The following is a 21,732-nucleotide window of genomic DNA, read 5'->3' as shown; positions in this document are numbered from 1 at the left end:
ACTTTGAAATGATCCACTGTATCATTTAATAACATTGTGGCTAATGTGATTGTGACTTCAGCTCCACATTCCTGCCTAACCCCAGTAAACTACTTCCCTCTTGATTATTAGGAATCAATGTCCCTCTGCCTTTGAAAATATCCAAACATTCTGTTTCAGCCACCCTTTGGGGGCAGAAATTTCCAAAGACTCATGGGACTTGGGGGGACTGGTGGGAGCAAAAGAGTTGATGTTAAAACAGACGAGTGAATTCACAGAAAGAGTAGTGGAAAGCTGGCATTTTTTTTTCTTATTTTAAGCTGGATTCTGATTCAGTTGATTCAGAGCCTCGGAAAGGTTGGGGGTTGCTAGGTGGTGGTCGTTGTCCGTTGTGTTTAACGATGACAGGAGACCAGTCTGGTGGAAGTTTTTAAGTGGAAAAGCTGTTGCACTCTCTCACCCTCAGAAGTCTGGATCCAGTTGTACGGACAAGTGTCACAAGCGGTGAGATGTGTGCGTGCCTGGGGCATGTGTCGCAAACTGGGTCTTCCTTGGTTGCAGTGGATGATCATGAGTTCTGTGCCTTTTCATGCCCTTTGCTCTCCACAAAGCGTTGCAGTATCATCTTCCTGGCCATTGGATCTCACTGTACATCTCATCCGCTTAGTCTGCCAGAGCTGACTTTGCAAGCCAGGACAGTCATGTCCCTATCTTACTGGGGTATGAGGCCGCTGGCTACCCTTACCTGGTTTAATCCGCCTGTCTAAGTGATGTATGAGGGTGTGCCTACTGCCACATGCAGACAGCTACTTGGAGCCACAGGTGAGAGCTGAATGTCCGGTAGAGACCAAAGGTAGCGAACTCTCCTGGAATGGCCACAGCTAACCCCTTCACCATGGGCGTTACCCCTCCCTGGACACCCATACCCCCCCAAAGGGTTGCTGTAGAATCAACTTGTAAAACAGAATTAACTTGCTGATCTGAATGACCACCCCCTGCTCCTGTGTTTTTCCTATCATCTTAAGCTGAACCATTTCTATCCGATGAAACATGTTAAGCCTGATATCTTTTGTATTTGAAGAAGATGTGAACGGAAACTCCACGCTGACTGAAAACAACGATCTTCCCAAGCTGTGGCTCACTGAAACACCTGCTGCAACATTGGAGAAGGTGAAGTGTCGATTCATTTGCTCTGTTGACTTTCATACTCCAACGTGTCTGTGTCTTTAAAAAAAATTATAAGCAAATTAGGCAGATTAGGCAATGTCCTTGAAGAGAGAACTCTAATTAATGTTTTGGGGAACTGACCTTTCATTGATGATTGTATACCTGGCAGACTTAATTGCCACTCATGCCTGATGGCTCTCTCTTTTGCTTGCTGTTTTTTTCCCTTCCTCCGCCTATTCTCCCTTTCGTTTGCATCACTTGTGCTTTTTTAATTCTTCCCTGCAGTGTGATGGTATTGAGTTCACCGTCCGCAAAGCCCTAACATCCGAAGGGGATTTTAAGCCCCATCCAGTGTAGGTATTTACGGATACCTTTACTATCAGGAAGTTATTATGTATCAGCCTACTCTTCAAAGGCTAGTTTACTTCCCTATCCAGTTTCTGTGGTGAGGCCTAACTGCCATCATCCACTATTTGAGCAGAGGGTCTCCGTGCCCCCCCTCCCCACCAAGGAGGACATACTTCCAGCAATGAAGTAGTTTGACATACTTCTAGCTAATGAGTAGTTTGATCACAGTTTATTGTTAATGCTACACATTTAATTTTAGGCAACTAAACTCTTTACACACATTTAAAACTCGCAGAGGATTTCTGGTTTATAAATTGTTTCCAGATTACACAAGATTTATAAACTACAAAGGAATTCCAAACACGGGTACAATTCTTACAAACTAAGAGAATGTACCAACGAGTTGCTGACAAATGAGTTGTCTGTTGCAGAAACTGAAGAATAAAGTTTAGCTTTTCTTTCTGTCACTCTGTCTTTCTGTCATTGCTAAAAAACCTCAATTCTTTCTAATATTTATATTGTTTTGCTGTGACGTTTTTTTCAGTTTCCTTCGCTGGGAAAAAGTAATTCATACAGATGATATAAAAGCTACTGGATAGAGATCCCAGACACCCAAGATTAATGCTGTGAGGCTGACTCTCTCTGTACACAAATATCCTGACTATTGATCAACTATACCTGTGAACATGTTTGATACATTCAGTCTGATTTTGCAAGCTTCTTCAAATTCAGTCACAATGGCGCAAATAACTTAGCAAACTTTGTCTGGTTTGATGTAGGCCGATTAACATAACCCCATTGTCTTGTGTTGATTAAACATGGGCCTACAAGACCTCACTGTTTACTTGTTTAAAAGAGGCTGAACAAGCAGTATTGGTTAGAAGTTCTTAACTTTATCACAAACAATTCTGACCCTTTGGAAGGGTCATGTCGCTGTGCTAGAAAGCTGAGGTTAGCAGTAACACCCTCAGGCCCTGGAAGGTGAATATCCAACACACCAGCAGTCTCAATTGATCATTTGGCACTTGTTATGAAAGCTGATCATCATCATTGTAACTGTGTACCAAGTTGTATGAAGTGGGCAATCATGGTCTTCCATCTCTTTAATCTGAGAAGTTTTGTCCATCCCTCGATGTAACTTATGAATGTCATGTGCTGTCACTTGCAATTCTTTTCTTCCATCAGTTTTCCCTTCAATAGACAATAGGTGCAGAAGTAGACCATTCGGCCCTTCGAGCCTGCAACACCATTTTGAGATCATGGCTGATCATCTACTATCAATACCCGGTTCCTGCCTTGTCCCCATATCCCTTGATTCCCCTATCCATAAGATACCTATCTAGCTCCTTCTTGAAAGCATCCAGAGAACTGGCCTCCACTGCCTTCCGAGGCAGTGCATTCCACACCCCCACAACTCTCTGGGAGAAGTTTTTCCTTAACTCTGTTCTAAATGACCTACCCCTTATTCTCAAACCATGCCCTCTGGTACTGGACTCTCCCAGCATCTGGAACATATTTCCTGCCTCTATCTTGTCCAATCCCTTAATAATCTTATATGTTGCAATCAGATCCCCTCTCAATCTCCTTAATTCCAGCGTGTACAAGCCCAGTCTCTCTAACCTCTCTGCGTAAGACAGTCCTGACATCCCAGGAATTAACCTTGTGAATCTACGCTGCACTTCCTCTACAGCCAGGATGTCCTTCCTTAACTCTGGAGACCAAAACTGTACACAATACTCCAGGTGTGGTCTCACCAGGGCCCTGTACAAATGCAAGAGGATTTCCTTGCTCTTGTACTCAATTCCCTTTGTAATAAAGGCCAACATTCTATTAGCCTTCTTCACTGCCTGCTGCACTTGCTCATTCACCTTCAGTGACTGATGAACAATAAGGACTCCTAGATCTCTGTATTTCTCCCTTACCTAACTTTACACCATTCAGATAATAATCTGCCTTCCTGTTCTTACTCCCAAAGTGGATAACCTCACACTTATTCACATTAAACGTCATCTCCCAAGTATCTGCCCACTCACCCAGCCTATCGAAGTCACCCTGAATTCTCCTAACATCCTCATCACATGTCACACTGCCACCCAGCTTAGTATCATCAGCAAATTTGCTGATGTTATTCTCAATGCCTTCGTCTAAATCGTTGACGTAAATTGTAAACAGCTGTGGTCCCAATACCGAGCCCTGTGGCACCCCACTAGTCACCACCTGCCATTCTGAGAAACACCCATTCACCGCTACCCTTTGCTTTCTATCTGCCAACCAGTTTTCTATCCATGTCAATGTCTTCCCCCCAATGCCATGAGCTTTGATTTTACCTTCACTGCAAGGTGTTCAAGTTTCTCATTCCTCGGTACATCCCAGAAATTCCAGTTGCTGTTTCTTGATATCTTCTTTTCACAGCTCTTCTTTACTTGTTAGTCTGTCCTTCCACGATATTTTCATCATTCTTCTCAAAGAGCTAATCTAATGGGCTAAACGTTCACTTTCTTTGGTGGTACCCAAGTGCTTTGGGAATGCAAAATAATTGTGGAATTTTCAAATCTAAATGCACTCATCATTAATGTAGATATCTAATCAGCAAATCGTGTGGCAGCATCTCAATGCATAAAAACATGTAGACGTGATCAACAGGTTCAGTTGTTGTTCAGCCCAAACATTACAATGGGGAAGAAATTTTCGTCTAAGTGACTTTGAACATTGGTGCCAGACAAGGTGGTTTGTTAATCTCAGAGACTACTGATCTCCTGGGATCTTCACGCACAAAGGTCCCTAGAATTTACAGAGAATGGTGCGAAAACTAAAAAACAGCCAGGGAGTGGCAGTTCTGTGGACAAAAATGCCATGTTAATGAGAGTGGTCAGAGGAGAATGGCCAGAATAGTTCCTCATGATAGGAAGGCCACAGTGTACAACTGATAACCTGGCCATGGCTCTACTAAAATAAATGGGCAGCTATTGCTGTTACATTTGGCATGATAGCTGAGAGCTGAGATATAAAGAAATGATTGGATTGCTTTCTGTAAATAAATTCAGATTGTGTCTGCGTGCTAGAGCAAGAGATGATTAGAATGTATTGCACTAAATTGTATTGGTTTTATAGGAATCTGGGTCCAAGATGTTCTCAATTTTTTTTAAATGAAACTACACAGGACTGGCCTGAGACAATCCCCTTGTGTATACTTCACCCATCTTTCCTGGGAGTTCTCGTGCAGGATTCCCTAAAAGTTAAAATGCAGGTCGAGTCGGTGGTGAGAAGGCAAATGTAGTGTTAGCATTCGTTTTAAGAGGACTAGAATTTAAAAGCAAGGGTGTAGTGTTGAGACTTTATAAAGCAGTGGTGAGATCTCACTTGGAGTATTGTGAGCAGTTTTGCACCCCTTATCTAAAGAAGGATATGCTGCCATTGAAGAGGGTTCAAAGGAGGTTCATGAAAATGATTCTGAGATTGAAAGGCTTGTCATGTGAACAGCATTTGATGGCTCTGGGCTTGCATCACTGAATTCAGAAGAATGAGGGGTGACCTCATTGAAACTTATTGAATGTTGAAAGGCCTCGATAGAGTGAATGTTTCCTGTGGTGGGGGCTTCTAAGACCAGAGAACACGCTTCAGAATAGAGGGACTTCCATTTAGAATGGGGATGAGGCAGAATTTCTTTAGCCAGGGAATGGTGAATCTGGAATCCGTTGGCACAGGTGGCTGTGGTGGACATGTCTTCGGGTATATTTAAGGCAAAGGTTGATAGATTCTTGATTAGTCAGTGCATGAAAGGATATAGGGAAAAGGCAGGAGATCGGGGTTGAGAGGAAAAATGGAACAGACATGATGAAATGGTAAAGCAAACTGGATAGGCCAAATGGTCTAATTCTGCTCCTGTATCTTATACTGTCCATTCCTGAAGGAATGTACTTTGAGCTGATGTTGTGTTGTTCCCACACATCTAGAGGAGTGAGGAGTGCTGCAGGAGCAAGGTTGCAAGATGGTGCCAGTGAACCACGGCAACGTTCTGCCTTAGAGTAAGGTGTAAACACAGGTCTAGCCACGCCACATTGATTGTATTGGAGCACGCTTATGCAAAACGTATTTAGATTTGTGTTGACACCAAAGATTTACAAAAGACAAATAATGGTGTATCCTGCTTTGATTCATTGTTTCTGTAGGACGTAAAGAAGCCTGTTCCCAGAAAATCACTGCGTATTGCCAAGATGCTGAACCTAAGCACATCAGTTAATGTTGACTCCAGTTGTATGCCTGGTGATGGCACCAAATCAGGTAAGGGAATCCGCTGAAGAACCTCTCTGACCAGTTGCTTGATTGTGCGACTCCACCTAGTACACTTACTTTCACCTTCAAAGCATCGGTCATCTGGACCCCTGGCTCTGCTGAAAACTCCCTCTGCCGTCACAGTGGTCCCGGTCTATTCTTCCCCTCTGTCATTGAGTTTCTGAATGGTCCAACTCACTATTCTCACTATTCCTCTTCTGCACTCCTTATTTTTTCAAATTTCAAAGTAAAATTATTATCGGAGTATATATATGTCACCATATATGCTAGAAAATCTGCAGATACTGGAAATCCAAAGCAACACACACAAAATGCTGGAGGAACTCAGCAGGACAGGCAGCATCTATGGAAATGTATAGACAGTTGACATTTTGGGTTGAGACCCTTCTTCAGGACTGAGAAGGGAGGGGGCAGTTTGCCAGAATAAAAAGGTGGGGCGAGGGGAAAGGAAACTAGCTGGAAGGTGATAGGTGAAGCCAGATGGATGAGAAAGGTCAAGGGCTGGAGAAGAAGGAATCTGATAGGGGAGGAGAGTGGGCCACAGGAGGGGGGGGGGCCAGGGAGAAGTATTAGGCAGGTGAAAAGAGATAAAAGGTCAGAGTGGGGAATAGAGGAAGTGGGGGTGTGGAATTTGTTTACTGGAAAGAGAAATCAATATTCATGCCATTAGGTTGGAGGCTACTAATTTGTTGCCCCTGCACCCTGAGGATGGCCTCCTCGTGAGGCCATAGGCCAACATGTCAGACCGGGAATAGGAATTAAAATGTTTGGCCACTGGGAAGACCCGCTTATGGATGATGGCGTGAAGATGCTTACCATATATTACCTTTTCTTTGCTGGTGGTGGAGGGGAGATGGTTGCTTTGCTGCTGCTTCTGCTTGGGAGGGGGAGATGTGGGGGCTTTGGAGTTCTAACATTTAACTGTCGTTCGTTCTTTGCGGCACTCCTCTGTTCTCGTAGATGGTTGCGAAGAAAAAGAATTTCAGCATGTATATTGTATATATCCCTCTGACATTAAATGTACCTTTGAAACTTTTGAGATTCATTTTCTCCCAGGCAAGGAACAGGAAAGCAAATGCAATAGAGTTGAAGGAAAGCTCTATGCAAAAACAGGCAAACAACCAATGTACAAAAATTATTGTAACTTAGAGCAATTTATTTTAACCTATAGCACTGAACTGAGGCCACAAAACAAAAGATTTCATGACATGTGTCAGTATAATAAACTTGATTTTTATTCCAATTCCAGTTTTGTTGCACCTCTCAAAGGCTAATTGGCCCTTGTAAATTCTCTTGTGTAGGTAGTTGGCAGGAAAATCGGGGGGGGGGGGGGGGGTGGGGAGAGTTGATTGCTACATGAGGAATGACAGATTACAGAGATGCAGGAGACTGCAAAACACACAAAAACCAGGAAGAACTCAACGGGTCAGGTAGCATTTATGGGAGGAAGTGAACAATGTTTTGGGTTGAGACCCTTCATATCATGAGAGAGAATAGGTTACGTGGATCCATCGTAGAACATCTTCAAGTGGTGGTGCCTCATAAAGGCAGCATCCATCATTATAGACCACCCCCCCACTATGGGATGTGCTTTCTTCTTGTCACTACCATCAGAGAGGAGGTATAGAAGCCTGAAGATACACACTTAACAATTCAGGAACAACTTTTTCCTTCTCTGCCATCATTTTTCTGAACCCATTACCTCACTATTCCTCTTGCATTATTTATTTGTTTTATGGTAACGTGGAGTAACTATTTCTTGCACAGTGCAAAACAACAAATTTCACAACATTGTCAGTGATAATAAGTCTGATTCTGATTCCATTCTTGAGCAAGATGAAAACTGTGCTTCCTTTCCCTTTGTCTTTATTTATTGAGTCAGAACCTGGGCACTACTGTTTTGTGGATTTTAGGTGATCTCAGCATTAAAAAGAGATTGTTGTTATAAAGTGGCTCAGCAGCACCTTGGCAGCAGAACTCTGTATGGAATGAAATGATTTAGAGCAGTGTAACAGGAGACACCCTTGGGCAAAGTGTAGCACTTGCTTAGCCCCCTCCCACCTCCGATTAGGGCCATGAGAAGCCTTGGGAGCAAGTGTTTGATGTTACAAGTCCTGGTTATACCACTACTGATGCCAGGCAGATAATCTGAAGAGTATTGATAATGTCTGAGGTCACACGTATTGTAAAGTCACTGCCCAGAAGAAGGCAATGGCAAACCACTTCTGTAGAGAAAAAAAACTTGCTAAGAACGATCATGGTCAACGTGATCGCCCATGTCATAGGACACAGCACATTATGATGCTGATGTCAAAGGTTCTTGAACTGGTTACAACACAGCTGTTTCTAGGATGTTTTAAAGTGATTTCCCATTCAGTATAGGTGGATTTATATGATTTATTAAAATGTGCATTGTTGCATATTTAAAGAAAATCTGTTCCATTGGTGAAGAAAATTCACATTAATACTGTGATGTCTTCTGGTAATTGACCCCCTCCCTTCCAGCTTTCCTCTCATACCTTCTCTTACCTGCCCATCACCTCCCTCTGGTGCTCCTCCCCCTTTCTTCCATGGTCTTTTGTCCTCTCCTATTAGATTCACTCTTCTCCAGCTCTTTACTTCACCCCTCCCCCCTTTCTGATTTCACCCGTCATCTACCACCTTGTATTTCTTCCTCCCTTCCTTCCAACCTTCTTACTTTGACTTCTCTTTCTTGCCAGTCCTGATGAAGGGTCTTGGCCCAAAATGTCGACTGTTTACTCTTTTCTATAGATGCTGCTTGGCCTGCTGAGTTCCTCCAGCATTTTGTGTGTATTACTTAACGCTGTTGTGTAATTTTTAAAATTCTGCATTGGCTCAGGTAGCTTTGAGCATTACTACTTGCTGCTTGACTGTGTGATGGAGACCTTGTTCTTGCTTTGCTTTGAAGAGGAACATGTGGACGCCAGTTGTGAGACAGCTGTGATGAAGCAGACTGAAATGCAAAGTCCAGAGAAGAAAGAGAAGACTGAGGCAATCAAAGTTGATCAAGAAAGCCTGGATGAGGTAACATGAATAACTGTAGGGGTAAAACCAAAATTAATATCATAGCTGATCTGACCTTGACTTCATATTATTTTCCAACCCATAAGTTTACACTCTGCTCCAGTCCGAATACCTCTCTATCTATGCCATGTTAATATTCTGAGTCCTCCATTGATCAGGGTTGACCACAGATGTTGCTTCCTAGCTGTCTAGATATGCAAGCCAAGGCAGTACATTATGGAAAGTAAGGTGTTGCACGTGTAGCAAACTCCCCCTCTCCATGCATCTGATGAATCTAAAGGAAGGGCAGGGTCCGATACAGTTTGGCACCAGCAACATCGCAGGAGTTGCCACTCAGTGTTGAATTCAATGTAGGACTGCCTTAGGGACTAAAGTTCCAGATTTTTCCCTTGTGGTTTACTCCTGAAAACCTCTCCCATGACTGGGTTATAGCCCCAAGGCAACAGAGGTTTGAGATCAGAGTTTTACTTTTAGGTGAGCTGACAACCACAGTGGACAAGCCCCATCTGCCCGAAGTGACTGGTTTTAAGTTGCCAGTAACCTACCTTTGCCCCTTCTCCTGTCAGTAGAAATGGTTTTGCTAGGCTTAGTAGCTAAACCACACGTGAAGGCCAGGAGCTGGACGTGATTGTCAGTGGCTGTTTGAGTCTCACACCATCGGGAGTATTTAATAGGTAGTGGGAGCTTATCCCCACTACCACCAACCCCCATCTTGGCTATAAGAAACTTTTAATATAGGTAATAGCTTAACATGCAGTAACAGTGCCATGTGTGTATGTATTAGGTTTAAGAGTTTTTGCTTTCTATTATAACTCCATGCTTGGAGAATCAGCTGCTCTTGGACCTCTTGCTTGGTATTGGTTGTAAGTCAATGCAGGATGGTGCATGTATCCTTGGAAGTGAAGAGCACAGGAATAACTTGCTGTCTTACTCTGGTATGTTTATTTCCTTCCTATTGAAAGATGGCTTTGTTTCCCGAGAGTCCCAAAAGCTGGAAGGTGCAGTTATTGTTCTTTGGATACTTGGCAGCTGTCAAACAACGTAATGAACTTACAACACACAAAAGTGACAGTGCCAAGCATACCTATCTCATTGAAGCTGGCTCTGTGTTCAGCTACCATACTATTCCACATGTTGTGTTAGTCATGAATCTGCAGATTCCTCAGTGACTGAGTGTGGGTCCTGATGAAAGGTCTTAGCCCGGAACATCAACTGTTTACTCCTTTCCATAGATGCTGCCTGGCCTGTAGAGTTCCTCCAGCACTTGTGTGTAATGCTTTGATTTCCAGCATCTGCAGATTTTCTCTTGTCCTTGTGCTCTGAGGCTATCCCTTCTGGTTGTAGACTCCTTCACTATAAGAAACATCATCTCCACATCCACTATACTTAGGCCTTTCAATATTCAATCCAATTTCCCCTCCCCCACCCTCATGTATTCTTCTTCAGCAACTACAGGCCCAAAGCCAGGAAGCACTCGTATGTTAACCCTTTCATTCCTGGGATAATTCTTGTGAACCTCCTCTGGACTGTCTCCAATTCGAGCACATTCTGTCTTAGACAAGGGACCCAATTTTGCTCACAATACTCCAAGTGCGGTCTGACCAGTGCCTTATAAAGCATCAGCATTACATCCTCACTTTAATATTCTAGTCCTCTCGAAATGAATGCTAACATTGCATTTGCCCAGTTATGCACAATTCAGCCATTTTTCTGTAATATCCATGTCGATATATTTGTAATGCCAAACTGTTCAGGTATTTTGATGTAACTGTGCAGTGTACTTTGTTCTCTTTCAGGGTAAAGTCGTAAGGCGATCGTCCCGTGTCACTGTCACTAGCCCCAGCTCTGTGCGTGAGCGTGAGTCTTCGTCAGCAAAGTCCAAGTGTAAAAAAGAGTTGCATAGTGAAAGTGGCTCAGGTAAAGCAAATGTCATGGCCTTCACAATTCTACTAAAGTGCTATTCTGTCCATTCACCTACGCTATATTGTGAGCAGTTTTGGGCCCCTTATCTAAGAAAGGGTGTGCTGACATTTGGAGAGGGTTCAAAAGAGGTTGACGAAAATTATTATGGGATTGAACAGCTTGTCATATGAGGAGTTTTTGATGGTTCTTGGCCTGTATTCCCTGGAATTCAGAAGCATGAGGGGTGACCTCATTGAAACCTATGGAATGTTGAGGTGCCTTGATAAAGTGGATGTGGAAAGGGTATTTCCTATGACGGGAGAGTCCAAGACCAGAAGGCACAACCTCAGAATAGAGGAGTGTCCTTTTAGAATGGAGCAGAGGCATTATTTTCTTTAGCCAGAGAATGGTGAGTCTATGGAACTTGTTGGCAACTTGTTGCCAAGTCATTGGGTGTATTTAAAGTAGAGGTTGATAGATTCTTGATTAGTCAGGGCATGAAGTAATACGGGGAAATGCAGGAGATTAGGACTAAGAGGGAAAATGGTCAGCCATGATTAAATGGTGGTCCAAACTCAATGGGCCATATGGCCTAATTCTACTCCTATGTCTTATGTTAACATCTAATCAGGTTTCCACTTGTCCTCCCCTCCAGAGAAAGCAATCCAGATTTCTCTAACCTCTCCTTGCACCCATTTCCCCATCGATTGATGTGCAAACGTGTGGCCCCCTCTCTCCACCATCTAATAAAATCATGGCTGAAGGGATTGTAAGTTCAGTTTTTCCATCTTTCCTACCCTTGCTTATCAAGAATCTGTCTACCTTTGCGAGATTGCTGCTTGCAACTCCATTTGAAGAAGAGAACTCCAAAGAATTTCTGAGAGGGGAAAATGTTGCCTAACCTCTACTTTGAATAGGAAACGCTTTACTTTTAAACTGGTGCATCCAGATCAGGGGTTCCTAACAACATTAAGCAAGGGGTCTGTAGACCACAGGTTGGGACCCCCTGTTTTGGATATCCTAGTGAAAGGAAACACTCCACATCCCCAAGATATTATGCGTTTCATCTAAGTTGCTTCACTATTCTAGACTTAAGTGGACTGTCTAACCTTTCCTCTTCAGACTATCAATTCCTGCCTGGTATTGGTCAAATTAACTTTCTTTGAATTGCTTTACATGGTCCCTTAAGTGATAGTTACACAGCATGGAAAGGAATTTGCACCAATTCCATTTTCTTCTGTTGCCTACTTTTGACACCCCCCTACACAGAAGGAACAGTTTGGAGTCACCAAAGTTCAAAGTAAATTTTATTATCAGAGTACATGTATGTCACTACATACAACCCTAAGATTCTTTTTCCTGCGGGCATACTCAGCAAATCTGTAGAATAGTGACTATAACAGGATCAATGAAAGATCAACCAGAGTGCAAAAGGCAGCAAACTGCAAATGCAAATATAAATAAGTAGCAGTCAATAATGAGAACATGAGGTACAGAGTCCTTAAAGTGAGATCATTGGTTGTGGGAGCATCTCAATGGATGGGCAAGTGACTGCAGTTATCCCCTTTGGTTCTAGTGGCTGATGGTTGAGGGGTAGTAACTGTTCTTGAACCTGGTGGTGCGAGTCCCGATGCTCTTGTACCTTCCACCTGATGGCAGCAGCGATAAAAGAGCATGGCCTGGGTGATGGTGATCTCTGACGATGGATGCTGCTTTCCTACGACAGTATTTCAGTGGTTAGGTTCCAGTTAATCTACTCTCAGTAGTTACTTTATTAGATACCTCCTGTATCTAACGAAGTGGCCACTGAGTATACGTTCATGGCCTTCTGCTGCTGTAGCCCATCCACTGCAATGTTTGATGTGTTGTGCGTTCAGAGATGCTCTCCTGAATACCACTGTTGTGATGTGCGGTTATTTGTGTTATTTCTGTGTCAGCTTGAACAAGTATGGCCATTCTCCTCTGACCTTTCACATTAACAAGGCATTTTTCACCCACAGAACTGACGCTCATTGGATTTTTTTTTGTTTTTTGCACCATTCTCTGTAAACTCTAGAGACTTGTGCATGAAAATCCCAGAAGATCACCCATCTGGTATCAGCAATAGTTCCACCTTCCAAGTTACTTTGATCACATTTCTTCCCCATTCTAATGTTTGGGCTGAACAACATTTGAACCTCTTGACCCTGCTTTTATGTATTGTGTTGCTGTCATATGATTGGCTGATTAGGTTATTACATTAATGAGTAGGTGTACCCAATAAAGTTGCAACTGAGACATAATCCAGACCTGAGACTGCAGATGCTGGAAATCCAGAGCAACACATGCAAAATGCTGGAGGAACTCAGCAGGTTAGGCAGCATCTATGGAAATGAGTAAACAGTCGATGTTTCAGGTCAAGACCCTTCTTCAGGACTGGAACGAAAGGGGGAAGATGCCAGAACATAAAGATGGAAGGGGAAGTAGACTTGCTGGAAGGTGATGGGTGAAACCTGGTGGGTGGGAAAGGTCAAGAGTTGTAGATGAGGGAATCTGATTGGAGAGGAAAGTGGAAGAAGGAGGGGCCCCAGGGGAGGTAATAGGCAGAGGAGAAGGGGTAAGAGGCCAAACACAGTGATAAATGAAGAGGGAAGAAGAAGGGGAAAATAATTAGTGAACGGAGAAACATGTATTCATGCCATCAAGTTGGAGCATAACTAGATGGAATACGAAGATCATGTTGACTAACTAAGCTATCTTGTCCTCCTTCCCCTCCCCCCACCTTTTTATTTTGGTGTCTTTCCCCTTCTGTTCCAGTTCTGAAGAAAGGTCTCCGCCTGAAACGCCGACATTTCCTTTCCTTCCACAAATGGTGCTTCTGGCAGATTGTTTGTTGCTGAAACATAATCTCTGAGCACTTGTGTTCAGTTTCCATTGTAATAAGCAATATACTCACTGCCCCTTATTCAGAACATAATACATTGGAGCAAAATTAGGCCATTTGCCACATTGAGTCTGCTCCGGCATTCAATCATGGCTGATTTATTTTCCCTCTCAACCTCATTCTCCTGCCTTATCACTATCACTCTTGACACCCTTTCTAATCAATAACATTTCAACTTCTGCTTTAAATATATTCAATGACTTGGTTTCCACAACTTCTACAATAAATTCCACAGATTCACCCTCATGCTCAAAGAAATTCCTCCTTATCTCTGTTCTAAAGGGATATCCTTGTTAACTCTCTCAAATATATACAGTCGGCCCACCTTATCCGCAAGAGATTGGTTCCAGGACCCCTTGCGGATTCCAATTCACGGATGCTCAAGTCCCTTGTTCAACCTGTCTCAATGTGGTGGACCTTAGGACCCAGCGGAACCCACGACCTTATTTAACCTGTCTCAGTGCAATAGACGTTAGGACCCAACGGTAGAGATCTGAATCTGCAGTGTTTCTGTTCATGAAAATAATTACAATAACGATTGAAAATAAAGTGGAAATATTAAAGCGATCGGAAAGAGGTGAAACGCCATCGGTCATTGGAAAAGCGTTAGCCTACGTTGGTCAACGATCAGAACAATTTTAAAGGATAAAGTGAGAAAGGCTGTGCCCCGATCAAAGCTACAATTATTACTAAGCAACGCAGTGGTTTAATTATTGGGTTTTGGGTTTTTGATCCTCCACATCAACCCGGCATGGTGAAGAGCGCACTTGATAGCGATCTGTCACTAGATCGAACTCGGGAACTTTCCGAGCCCGGCGCTGAAACATACATCCTTAAGTGTTTTATATGCATAGAAAGGTAAAATATATACTATATACGAAGGCAAACATTTGACTAACTGACACTAAATAATACCGGATGTACTTGTTCTGACTTACTGAGTAAGAGAACTTCAGATTTTTTTTGATCCCGATCCACGATAACCCATGCACATCCTCCCATATACTTTAAATCATCTCTAGATTACTTATAATAGCTAATACAATGTAAATGCAATGTGAAATAGTTGTTATACTGCATTGTTTAGGGAATAATGGCAAGAAAAAAGTCTGTATGTGCTCGAACAACAAGTGCTTGGAAGAGCACTTCCGGGTTTTCACGATTCGCGGTTGGTTGAATTCGCGGATGAGGAATTTGCCAATAAGGAGGTCCGACTGTATATCTTTATTATGTGAGCATTAGGATCATAATGGCTTTCTATGCAAAAACTTTTAAGCTGTGGATAAACCAAAGGCAACTCGCTCACCCAGTTTTTATTGAAACCCTTTCCTTTTTGTTTCAAAAGATGGTGCCATGGCCGCAGACTCCAAGCACAGTTACTCAGATAAGGAAGTACAGACGGTGATTTGGAAAATCACATTAGGAGCTGAGGAAGAACTGACGCCCCACGACCCAGAAACGAAAGACGGACTGGTAATGTTACTCAGAAGAACCGCTAGTTATTTGCTTGACCAGTGGATGTCTTGTGTAGTTTGGATGGGTTTCTCTATCAAGCTAGACTGAGAGGAAGTGTTTGGAACTGGATAAGAGTTGCTGCGTGCGGTGATTGTTTCCTCTTAAGCTGCTTGAAGAGTACGTGAAATTGGACTGCATTTGCTTAATGAAGGCTTCCTGGGGATGGCATCTCAGCAATCACAGACTGTCAGAATGATACCAAGTGACTGCCTTTCTCAGCTTGCTTCCCTTCTTTTCTGTTTCTCTTGAGAGTCTCATTTCTCTCCAGAACAGTACAGCACAGCCTTCAGCCTATGATGTTGTACTGAGCTAATAGGTAATTAAATGCTATACTAAACGTTAAAATCTTTAAACTAATCTGTTCTGCCTGCACAATGTCCAATTCCCCCAATCTCTGTCTATTATTGTATTTGCCTCCACTACCACCCTGGCAGCACATTCCAGGCCCCCATCACATTTGAACTTGCTCCTTCTTGCCTTTGTTGTAAGCCCTCTAGTATTTTGGCCCTGGGAAAAGGATACTGACTGTCAACTTTATTTCTGCCTCTCATATTCTTGTAAACTTTCACCAAGTCTCCCCTCAGCCTCTGATGCTTCAAAGCAAATGCCTCTAGTGTGTCCAATCTCATGCTCTCTTATTTATTTATTGAGATACAGCACAGAACAGGCCTTTCCAGCCCATCAAGCTGCATCACCCAGTAATCCCTCAATTTAATCCAAGCCTAGCATTGGATAACTTACAACAACCCATTAAACTACCATAAACAACCAGTACATTTTTCGACTGTGGGAGGAAATAGGACCACCTGGAGGACACCCATGCGATCATGGGGAGAACGTACAAACTCTTCATGGAGCAGCAGGAATTGAACCTGGGTAGGCTTTATTGCAAGGCGTTGTGCTGGCCAGTTCACTACCATGCTGCCCGATCTAGGCTGTATCCTGGTAAACCTCTTCTGCACCCACTCTACATCTTTATTATAATGTGCAACTAGTGTTGAATGCAATATTCCAGATGCAGCCTAACTGGAATTTTATAAAGCTTCTACATAACTTCCTGACTCTGAACCCACTGCCTCGACTAATAAAGGCAAACATGCTGAATCCTTCCTTACCACCCTGTTTACTTGGGCAGCCACTTTCTAGGAACATTGACTTCTCTAACTTCCGATAATGCCCCTCCTCCCCTTCTTACCCCATCCCTGAGATATTTAGTTGTTTGGTTTTTCTCCCTCCCTCTCTCTCTGCCCATCTCTGCCTGTTCTCCATCTCCCTCTGGTGCTCCCCTCCCCCTTTCTTTCTCCCTAGGCCTCCCGTCCCATGATTCTTTCCCTTCTTCAGCTCTGTATCACTTTCGCCAATCACCTTTCCAGCTCTTAGCTTCATCCCACCGCCTCCGGTCTTCTCCTATCATTTTGCATTTCCCCCTCCCCCCACTACTTTCAAATCTCTTACTATCTTTCCTTTCGGTTAGTCCTGACGAAGGATCTTGGCCTGAAACGTCGACAGTGCTTCTCTTTATAGATGCTGCCTGGCCTGCTGTGTTCCACCAGCATTTTGTGTGTGTTGTTTGAATTTCCAGCATCTGCAGATTTCCTTGTGTTTGCACAACCAAGTTTTGTTCCTTCTCACTTCCTACATGGAACATTAGAACAGTAGATTCTGGAGTGGTTTCAGAAGATGGAAAGTTGCAAATGTCACTCCAAGAAGGGAGAGAGGCAGAAGAAAGGAAATTCTAGGCCAGTTAGTCTGACCTCAATGCTTGGGAAGCTGTTGGAGTCAATTAATAAGGATGAGGTGTTGGGGTACTTGGAGGCACATGATAAAATAGGCTGTTTCAGCGTGTTTCCTCAGGAGAAAAACCTTGCCTGACATATCTTTTGGAATTCATTGAAGAGGTAACAAGCAGGACAGACAAATGAGATTCAGTTGATGTTGTGTACTTGGATTTTCAGAAGGCCTTTGACAAGGTGCCACACATGAGGCTGCTTAACAAGCTATGAGCCCACGGTATTAGAGGAAGGATTCTAGCATGGATAAAGCAGTGGTTGATTGGCAGAAGGCAAAGAGTGGGAATAAAGGGAGCCTTTTCTGACTGGCTGCTGGTAACTAGCGGTGTTCCACTGGGATCTGGGACCGATTCTTTTTACATTATATTTCAATAATTTGGATGATAAAATTGATGGCTTTGTTGGCAAAGTTTGCAGACGATATGAAGATAGGTGGAGTAGCAGGTAGTTTTGAGGAAGTAGAGAGGCTACAGAAGGATTTAGACAGATGAGGAGAATGGGCAAAGAAATGGCAGATGGAATACAGTGTTGGGAAGTGTATGGTCATGTACTTTGGTAGAAGAAATGAAAGTGTTGACTCTAAGTGGAGAGAAAATACAAAAATCTGAGGTGCAAAGGGACTTGGGAGTGCTTGTGTGGGATTCCCTAAAGGTCGGTTTGCAGGTTGAGTCTGTGGTGTGGAAGGCAGATGCAATGTCAACATTCATTTGAAGAGGACTAGAATATAAAAGCAAGGATATAATGTTGAAACTTTATAAAGCACTGGTGAGGCCTCACTTGGAGTATTGTGAGTAGGTTTGGGCCCATTATCTTAGAAAGGATGTGCTGATTCCAGGATTGATAGGCTTGTCATATGAAGAGTATCAGATTGCTCTGGGCTTGTATTCACTGGAATTCAGAAGAATGAGGGGTGACCTAATTGAAACCTATTGAATGGTGAAAGGCCATGATAGAGTGGATGTGGAGAGGATGTTTCCTATGGTGGGAGAGTCTAAGACCAGAGGACACAGCCTCAGAATAGAGGGACATCCTTTTAGAACAGAGATCGGGAGGAATTTCTTTAGCCAGTGAGTGGTGAATCTGTGGAATTCTTTGCCACAGGCAGCTGTGGAGGCCAAGTCTTTATGTATATTTAAGGCAGAGTTTGATGGATTCTTGATTGGTCAGGGCATGAAGGAATGTGGGGAGAAGGCAGGAGATTGGAGCTAAGAGGAAAATTGAATCAGCCATGATGATATGGTGGAGCAGACTCGATGGACTGTATCTTATGGTCTTGTTGCAGCACATTCAGGCCCTTCCACCCACAATGTTGGGCCATCCTTTTAACCTATTGTACGATCAATTTAAACCTTCCTCCTCCACCGCCCTACATTTTTCTATCACCCAAGTGTTTATCTAAGAGTTTTTAGAATATCTGTAATGTATCTGACTCTGCCACCACCCCTGGCCTGGTGTTCTACACACCCAGACTTACCTCTGACTTCCCGCAATCACCTGAACATAATGCTCTTTGGTAATGCTCATTTCCTCTCTGGCTATCCACTCTTTCACTGCCTCTTATTGTCTTGTACACCTCTGTCAATCACTTCTGATCCTCTTTCGCTCTAAAGAGAAATGCCTTAGCCTTTGGCCTTCCTGAGGGAGGGGGAGGAGGAGACGACGTCCTTGGCCTTCCTGAGGGAGGGGGAGGAGACATCCTTGGCGCTCCTGAGGGAGGGGGAGGAGGAGACGTCTTTGGCCTTCCTGAGGGAGGGGAAGGAGGAGACATCCTCAGCCTTTCTGATAAGACACTCTAATCCAGGCAGTGTCTTGGTAAATCTCCTCAGCACTCTCTCTAAAGCTTCCACATCCTCCCAATAATGAGGAGACTAAAACTGAGCATAATATTCCAAGTCTAACATTCCAACCATTTACTAATTCCTTTATAACTACCTGTGTTGGTTTCCTCAATACATCCTGTTCTTCCTAGGAAGCCTACCCAGGGCATCAAGAAACCAAGGGAAAAGATGGTGTAGCCCAACTCTAGTGCAATTGCCCTTTCCTCCAAAAAAAAATTGCTGGATTCTGCAGAATTTATCTTCTTTCTGCCCCCATCAACCATCAAGGATTAGGGACCTTAACATGTTTTTTGGGCTGAAAATGTTGCTGATATTTAAACTAATCATCAGTGTTATATCTTTATTCTGTTTTAGTTGCTGCAAGATACCGGGGACACCACCTCCACCTCCCCTGCCCTCAGAAATGGTGGGGACATCTCCTCCTCCTCCCCCAGGAAGGCCAGAGTCACTTCCTCTTCCCCCTCCCCTAGAAAGGCTGGGATCAATTCTTCCTCCTCCCCGTCGCCCTCCATCAGCAAAATTGTGGTCACCTCCTCCTCTCCCAGTAAGGCCATAGATGTTTCCCTCTCCTCGACTCACTCCACCAGGAGAACCAGGGTCGTCTCCTCCTCCTCCACCTCCCTCAGAAAGGCCGAGGACGTCTCCTCCTCCCCCTCCCTCAGGAACGCCAAGGATGTCTCCTCCTCCCCTTCCCTCAGAAAGGCTGAGGATGTCTCCTCCTCCCTCTCCCTCAGAAAGGCTGAGGATGTCTCCTCCTCCCCCTCCCTCAGGAAGGCCAAAGACGTCTCCTCCTCCCCCTCCCTCAGGAGCGCCAAGGATGTCTCCTCCCCCTCCCTCAGGAAGGCCAAGGACGTCTCCTCCTCCCCCTCCCTCAGGAAGGCCAAGGACGTCTCCTCCTCCCCTTCCCTCAGAAAGGCCAAGGACGTTTCCTCCTCCCCCTCCCTCAGGAGCGCCAAGGATGTTTCCTCCTCCCCCTCCCTCAGGAGCGCCAAGGATGTCTCCTCCCCCTCCCTCAGGAGCGCCAAGGATGTCTCCTCCCCCTCCCTCAGGAAGGCCAAGGACGTCTCCTCCTCCCCCTCCCTCAGGAAGGCCAAGGACATCTCCTCCTCCCCCTCCCTCAGGAGCGCCAAAGATGTCTCCTCCCCCTCCCTCAGGAAGGCCAAAGACGTCTCCTCCTCCCCCTCTCCCAGAAAGGCCAGGGAAACCTCCTCCACCCCCTCACCCAGGAAGACCAGGGAAGCTGCCTCCTGCTCACCTAGGAAGGCTGGGGACACCGCCTCTCCCTCTTTCCCCCCGAAGGCTGGGAAAACCTTTCCCTCTCCCTCCCCCATGAAGGCTGGGGAACCCCCCTTTTCCTCCCCCTCACCCCTAAAGGTTGGGGATACTGCCTCCTCCCCCTCACCCCTAAAGGCCGGGGATACTGCCTCCTCCCCCTCACCCCTAAAGGTCGGGGATACTGCCTCCTCCCCCTCACCCCTAAAGGCCGGGGATACTGCCTCCTCCCCCTCGCCCCTAAAGGCCATGGGCACCACCTCCGACAACTCACCCCTAAAGGCCGGGGGCACCGTCTCCTCCCTCTTGCCCCTAAAGGCCAAGAGCACTGCCTCCACCCCCTCGCCCCTGAAGACTGGGCTCACTGCCTCTTCCCTCTCCCCCCTGAAGGCCAGGGACACTGCCTCCTCCCCCTCCCCCAGGAAGACTGACTCCCACAGGAAATCTCAGGAATCTGCTGCCAAGGAAATGCCTCTCATCAAAACCTGGAACCTCAGACGTCAGAGTCTTAAATTAGGTAAGGACTTGGGATTTTAGTGCCAAAACTATAATTTCCCTAAAGCTACACACACAAAATGCTGGTGGAACACAGCAGGCCAGGCAGCATCTATAAGGAGAAGCACTGTCGACGTTTCGGGCCGAGACCCTTCGATGCTGCCTGGCCTGCTGTGTTCCACCAGCATTTTGTGTGTGTTGCTTGAATTTCCAGCATCTGCAGATTTCCTCGTATTTCCCTAAAGCTTTCCACTTTCGGGAGCTCATTCAACTAATCTCAATAGTTAAAAGCCTGGAGTATTTTTGGGTTTGTTGCAGTTCCTTAACCTTCCCCTCTCCAAAGCCAAGCAACACACACAAAATGCTGGAGGAACTCAGCAGGCCAGGCGGCATCTATGGAAAAAAGTGCAGTTGACATTTTGGGCCAAAACCCTTCAGCATTTGTCTTTTCAGAGGAACAAATCAGGAGCAGATGTAGTCCATTTGGCTGCTTTGAGTATATTCAGCCATTCATTAAGCTGGTGGCTGACACTTCACCCTTCGCACCTTTTACACCCTCACTCAATCTATAAACCTCTGGCTCAAAAATATTCAAAGATTCTGCTTCTGCAGGCCTTTCAAGAGTAGGGATCCATACTCTTTTCTTGGTACTGCCATTCGGAAGAAGGTACAGGAGCCTTGGGTCCTACACCACCAGGTTCTGGAACAGTTAATACCCTTCAACCATCGGTTTCCTCAACTAGCATGGATAACTTCTCTCCACTCAGTACTGAACTGACTCCAACCTATAGACTCACTTTCAAGGACTCTACAGTTCATGTTCTCTGTATTTATTCATTATTTACTTATTTATTATTATTTTTCTTATTTGCAGCTTGGGTTTTGCACAGTGTTTGGCAGCATTTGTATGTAATATTTAATTAACTATTTATTTGTTCTCTGTGAATGCCTACAGGAAGATTAATCTCAAGGTAGTATATGGTGACAATTCACTTTGAACTTGGAAAAACTCAGTCCTCAGTGTGAGAGAAAGTAAGGGGGATTCCTGATCTCTAATAAACAGACAGCCCCTGATTTTAAAACAGTGACCCTTAGTTTTAGATTCTCCCTTTAAAGGCGAACGTCCTCCCCATGTCCACCACCAGTCATTTTACATTCAGTTTGC

At 44.5% G+C, this 21,732-nt stretch overlaps 1 protein-coding gene across 6 annotated transcripts in view; it reads left to right on the top strand.

Annotated features, from left to right (window-relative positions):
• Positions 1-21,732, top strand: part of LOC140729273 (uncharacterized) — a 137,610-nt gene that overhangs the window by 30,041 nt on the left and 85,837 nt on the right. For 5 of the 6 annotated variants that reach the window (XM_073048862.1, XM_073048861.1, XM_073048860.1 and 2 more), the window contains exons 5-10: positions 1,061-1,149; positions 5,664-5,775; positions 8,717-8,832; positions 10,629-10,749; positions 15,003-15,130; positions 19,155-20,589. In XM_073048862.1, the coding sequence (XP_072904963.1) occupies positions 1,061-1,149; positions 5,664-5,775; positions 8,717-8,832; positions 10,629-10,749; positions 15,003-15,130; positions 19,155-20,589 (2,001 nt within the window). The remainder of the gene's footprint in view (positions 1-1,060; positions 1,150-5,663; positions 5,776-8,716; positions 8,833-10,628; positions 10,750-15,002; positions 15,131-19,154; positions 20,590-21,732) is intronic. The other variant, XM_073048859.1, reaches the window with a different exon arrangement.

This window comes from Hemitrygon akajei, chromosome 6, assembly GCF_048418815.1.
Source record: "Hemitrygon akajei chromosome 6, sHemAka1.3, whole genome shotgun sequence".
Lineage (NCBI taxonomy): Eukaryota > Metazoa > Chordata > Chondrichthyes > Myliobatiformes > Dasyatidae > Hemitrygon > Hemitrygon akajei.
The sequence above is the reverse complement of the archived record's forward strand: the minus strand, read 5'-3'. Positions and strand labels throughout refer to the sequence as shown.